This window comes from Sinocyclocheilus rhinocerous, unplaced genomic scaffold, assembly GCF_001515625.1.
Source record: "Sinocyclocheilus rhinocerous isolate Xijiao unplaced genomic scaffold, SAMN03320098_v1.1 scaffold1283, whole genome shotgun sequence".
In the NCBI taxonomy this organism is placed as follows: domain Eukaryota; kingdom Metazoa; phylum Chordata; class Actinopteri; order Cypriniformes; family Cyprinidae; genus Sinocyclocheilus; species Sinocyclocheilus rhinocerous.
This window is the reverse complement of record NW_015642522.1, coordinates 62,748-68,606: the sequence shown is the minus strand read 5'-3', so window position 1 is coordinate 68,606 and position 5,859 is coordinate 62,748. Positions and strand designations below refer to the sequence as shown.

Sequence of the window (5,859 nt, the reverse complement as noted above, 5' to 3'; positions counted from 1 at the left end):
ATTTATATATATATATATATATATATATATATATATATAACAAAAACATATAATATAATATAACAAACATGTCACTAAATATTTAGTACTAAGATTATTTAAAGCATTGCAACTGATTTTCAAAAAAAAAAAAATATATATATATTTTCAATTAATACTGTACAATGTAACTAATGATTCAAAACTACATGTATATTCACATTTCCAGTAAGCTGTTACTTTTCAAATGTTTTTGCTTTAGCTTAACTAAATTATACCCCACATTTACAGGTCTACATATGTTACATTTCCACCATAAAACCAGATTACTTCCGTACACTGACGGTTTTGAAACCATAGAGTTTTGTTCAAATAAACAGCTGCCCGGCACTGTGTGGAAGCTCTCTGATTAGTCAGCAATCTATTCTGGAGGAGTTCCCTCAGGCTCAAATTCTCCCACCCACAGCTTCATGCTAACTCATGGGTTCAGACACTGTCAGGGTGATTTAACAGACGCCTGAAGACACACAGGTCCAAACAGAGGCTCGTCTCAACAAGCCAAAAGAAATAACAGTTATTCATGAACAGAATGTAAAAGGAGTAGCTTACTCAAAAAATAAGTTGTCATCATTTTCTCACCCTCATGTTATGACTTTCTTTCGTCCGTGAAACACAAAAGATGTTTTCCATGCATCGATAACGAAAAGGGATCAAAGCTTCCAATCTTTAAAAAGAATGCAAATATGCCTAAAAAGTGTCATAAATATTTCCCTTACAACTCATGTGCTTTATTTCACGTCTTCTGATGCAATACAAGAGCTTTCTGTGCTGAAAAGATACAAAGTCATTATTCAGGAAAAAAAATATTGTCTGTCTTTGGCACTTGAAAAAACAGCCATGTTTTTGAATGTTACTCAATGATCCAGATGCAACGGTAGACTGTTCACTAGAGGGGAATATTGTCAGTGTATAAATGTCTTTTTTCATGTAAAGCTCTCAAAATGGTTTCAATAGACTAAAAAAAGCTCACAAGTCACTCATTTGAATCTTTTACGGTTTTATGAAACTTGACGACTTCAGTTATCCTTTATTGTATCTGAATACACAGGACTTTCTCCGTCCATGAGAATTTCTACAGAAGAAAGTCATACAGGTATGGAAGCTTGTTTCCGCTACTGAATAAAAATAAAAAAGGTAATTGTGACTTTTTATCTCACAATTCGGACTTTTCGTGAATTACGAGTTTTAAAGCCAGAATTGCGTGATATAAACTCTAAATTTAGAACACAATTCTAATTTTTTCCTCAAAATTTTAAGTTTCTCACTATACTTGTGAGATATAAACTCACAATAGTAAGAAAGTAGTGTTGTTTACCCTCTGAAATTGACTTTATAACTCACAATTGCAAGTTTATATCTCACAATTTTGAGAAAAGTCATCAGAATTGTAAGGGGGAAAAACAGAATTGTAAGATATAACCATGCCATTGCGAGAAAAAAGTCAGAATTACCTCTTTTATTTTGTGGCGGAAACAGACTTCCATATACAGGTTTGCATACTGAATAATTTTTTTTTTAAAGGTAATTGCGACTTTTTATCTCACAATTCTGACTTTTTTCTTGCAATTCAGACTTTTTCTCAGAATTGTGAGATATAAGATTTATGAGATATTGCGAGTTATAAAGTCCAATTCTGAGGGGGAAAAAGACTGAGATTTTCTCAGACTTACAAGCTTATATCTTGCCATTCTAACTTTATTTCTCATAATTGCGAGTTTATATCTCACAAATCTGACATTTTTCTCGGAATTGCAAGTTTAAATCTTGCAATTCTGAGAAAAAGATTCAGAATTGTGAGATATACATTTGCAATTGCGAGAAAAAAGGCAGAACTGTTTAAGTAAGTTTAAACTTACTGTTTAAACTTAAGTTTAAACTTACTAAACTTTTAGTAAGTTTAAATCTCGCAATTCTGAGAAAAAGATTCAGAATTGCGAGATATACATTTGCAATTGCGAGAAAAAAGGCAGAACTGTAAGATAAAAAGCCACAATTACCTTTTTAAAAAAAAATTATTCAGTGGAGGAAATGGGCTTCCATAGGTTTGATACAACATTACAGCAGAATATTTATCTTTGAGCTAACTTTTTGTTTGAAATTAATGCAAAGGCTAGGAAGCTTTTTTTTCAACCTCAATGTGGCATTCTTGTCAAAAAACCAAATGTACCAACTAATGAAGCCATTTTACAGAAAGCGACAGATGACAGCTATGCCCTTCTGCCTGCCGACACCCCCGATGACTCTAGCCCAGTGCCCCCTGTTGGAGACCCTTCAGGTAACGAACAACTGACGCCTGGTCAACTGTCCGAAAGAATGAGTGATGGGCTCTTTTGGGGCTCTTCTGTGTTTGCCTATCCACCTAGTTTCATTAACCTGCCTGTTTTGAATCAAATCTTGTACATGTTCCAGACCTTCCAACTTGTCTACTGTGTGTGTGTCTAACTGGATCTGTCTACTGCGAGGAGGTCGACCCAGATATGACATCAGTGCCTGCTCTGCCAAAGGAGACAAACTACCTCTACGCTCGGTACAACAAGATAAAAAAGATAACAGCCAAAGATTTCGGAGATATCGGTGAGTTCTTCCTGACTTGACTTGGTCTGGCATTCTCGTTGACCACCCTTTTCTGTTGGGGGAACAAATACAATTCTTGTGGACAGGATAAGGGATTACCCCAACGGAGAGCAGGAGGCAAACAGCTGCTTCTTTTCAGAAACAACCCAGAATCCATTTCACCCAAAAGATTTCCAAATGTTAAGGGACATGATATACAAACCTCAATGTGATCGCATGAGTTTGCGTGTTCTTCCGTTGCATACAGACATGGATCACATTTCTGAACCACATCCTTCACAATATGCGTGTTGACAAAAACTTGCACATGTGGTAAACTACTCTGTTTGCAGCAGTGCATCATGGGTACAACAAAGTTAGCTAGAGGGAGAAGTAAGCGCTTTCAGGGGCCTCATGCATCAAAGGCTTTCAAAACACTATAATATTGTCTTAGAAACCAAAATGAACTGAAAACCACCATAACTAACAAACAGACATGTAATAATCTACTGCCAAAATTTATTTGATAATTTGTTGAATATATATAGGATATGCACACTTGATGCTAATAAAACACACACACACACACACACAAAATTGTGTAATTTCTGACCATTTCTGTGCTCTTCTGTCCATTTCCATTCATCTACTGTAGTGACTCTGAAGAGAATCGACTTCACTGGAAACATAATTTCTGAGATTGAAGATGGTGCGTTTGCTAAGCTTACCATGCTAGAGGAGCTCTCGCTAGCCGAAAACCAGCTGGTCAAGTTACCAATGCTACCGGCGAAATTAGTCTGCTTCAATGCTAATCACAACAAACTGAGGACCAAAGGAATCAAGTCAAATGCTTTCAAGGTAAAGAGCCACAAATTACACTACCTGTTTGAAAACACTACTAGCCAACCCACAACCTTTTGTTTTTGGGCTTGCTACTTTTTTTTAGACGTTCTGAAGTGACTTTTTAAAGGCCTTAATTTCTAGAAAGAATACCTTTCTGAACTGAATTAAGCAAGACGAAAACAGCCTTATTTGTCAAAACCCTTTTGCTCTTAAAATTCTGACTTAGAATACTGATCTTCTTCGCTTCCAGAAATTAAGCAAACTGGCACATCTGTATCTTGCTCATAATGAACTGGAGGCCGTTCCTCTCATTCCAGAGACTGTCCGCACACTTCACCTTCAGGTTAGGAAGTTGTTTTGCTTGCTAACACCGCACAAAAATCATAAAAAAATTATTACACAATCCACAATGTCTTGAAAGAACTCTAAACCTCTCTACTGCTGTGTTTTCAGAACAATAACATTTCAAGCGTGACCGTGGACACCTTCTGCAAAAGTAACGACACATACTACATCCGCCCCAACATGAACGAGATCCGTATGGATGGAAATCCCGTCATCCTCGGCCAGTACCCCACCAGTTTCATATGCCTGCAGTCTCTGCCAATTGGGCGATACTAATGAAAACTGAATCAAAGGTACTCCGCAGTGAGAAGTCCTTGGATAACCAATGATGATGGCTAAAACCGAGAAGCAAAAGTCATTCAATCTCCTAGTGCCTGAGCACAGATGAGTGTACAAAAAGTTAATACCATGAGAATCTGTATTATATATCTAATTATGTAACAGCTGCCCAAACACTTAGATTTCCTTTTGATATTGACTTTGTAGATGAACCTAAACCACAAGTCTTTGAACGAATAAAGTTATATCCATTGTAAATAACCAATGGAGGCTACTGCTTAGTAAAATGTGAGATCATGAAAAGCTGCAGTCAAGCTTCTAGTATTCCTCAGAACTCTGTGAATTTCTGACACTTTCTAGTACTGTTAAAATGTCTTACTTTGGCTGAAATTAAGATGCCTGCTAAGTTAAACAGAGGGCGAGGAACTCATTCCAAGTTCCAAGTCACTGTTCTTTCCCAGCTGACTTTTACTTTAATATTTTGAATATTATTTATATGCTAAATTTGTAATTACTACCTATGTGTGAATTAAACATGAATAGACTGTACAGTAAAACATTGTATGAAATCAACATGTAATGTTCACTTTAGTTGTTCAAATACACTTTTTTTTTTCTAAAACCTTGTGACTGGTTTGCTTTTATCTTTTATAACTATGTCAGACAGCAGTTAAAGCAAATAAAAAAATGCAGTTCCAAAAAGAGACCAAAACAACTGTCTGCAAATTGCAAACCAATCAAACCCAAAGATTGTGCATGCAGAAAGTTCTGGAAAAAGTGGGGTAATATTGTTCCATTTAACTGGCCAAATTGGCAGCCATTACAGCACAATGGTCCAAGCGGAATGTTTTTCATACTGACTCGAAGGCTTCATTCCCAAACTTTCACTGCCATCGAGTCATGGAATTTGTTCCCAATCTGGCATTCAGCAATCTTTCTCATACTTATGAAAGTCTTATGATATCTGCATATTAGGGGGAACTACGAATAAAAACCTTACAAGATGATAAATAAAAATGGAGAACTTTGTTATTCCAGGTAGAATCTTTGAAATGTATATTTTTCTCAAAGAAATTAAATAAATCTAAGAAACCAGGTGTCTTTGTTTTGGCTAGACATTGGTCTAAATAATCATATTCCTTCTATAACTTATTGCAGTATTAAGTCCCCCTGTAGTCAAACATTTTCTCCCTTAGACATTTTTAAATGTTTTTTTCTTGTGAAAATAATTTTCTCATACTTTAAAATAGCTTGAATGTAACTCTACACCTAGTGTAGAGGAGCACGGAGCGAGGAACGAGGAGACGCAGAGTCGAATTCAAACTTATAGACTTTAATAATATCTAGGGAAACAGGAAAACACGTAGCAAGGGTAGACATCAACAATTCCAGACGAGGGAGAACAGAACGGGCTAGAACTCAAATAGGGCAGATAACGAGGGGCAGACAGGTGAGGAGGATAACTAATAACAAGGCACACCTGGAATAAATAGAACTAAATGGGGACAGGAACCTGAAGGACCAAATAAAGGCATAAAGAAACAGGAGGCAGGAACACAGGGAAAACAAAACAAAAACCGACCATAAATGTGACATTACTCCCCCATCCCGGAAGGTGCGTTTCGCGCCGTAACAATACCACCGGGGAGGGGGGGTGGGCTCCCTGAAGGCTGGTGCAAGACAGGGACACGGGAAGGCCTCCAGGGCGGATCAGGCAGTCCGAGGAGCCATGGCGGATCAGGGGACTCGGGAGGTCATGGCGGATCAGGAGACTCGGGGGGGCCTGGGGGGGCAGTGCAG

The 5,859-nt window shown here is 37.4% G+C and overlaps 1 protein-coding gene and 1 pseudogene across 2 annotated transcripts in view; one reads left to right on the top strand and one right to left on the bottom strand.

The window, feature by feature from the left end:
• Positions 1-5,030, top strand: part of LOC107756001 (mimecan-like) — a 6,574-nt gene extending 1,544 nt beyond the window's left edge. For both annotated transcript variants that reach the window (XM_016572965.1, XM_016572966.1), the window contains exons 3-7: positions 2,230-2,314; positions 2,449-2,613; positions 3,248-3,450; positions 3,686-3,778; positions 3,889-5,030. In XM_016572965.1, the coding sequence (XP_016428451.1) occupies positions 2,230-2,314; positions 2,449-2,613; positions 3,248-3,450; positions 3,686-3,778; positions 3,889-4,056 (714 nt within the window). In that variant the 3' untranslated portion in view covers positions 4,057-5,030. The remainder of the gene's footprint in view (positions 1-2,229; positions 2,315-2,448; positions 2,614-3,247; positions 3,451-3,685; positions 3,779-3,888) is intronic.
• Positions 1-5,859, bottom strand: part of LOC107756002 (centromere protein P-like) — a 64,962-nt pseudogene that overhangs the window by 42,922 nt on the left and 16,181 nt on the right.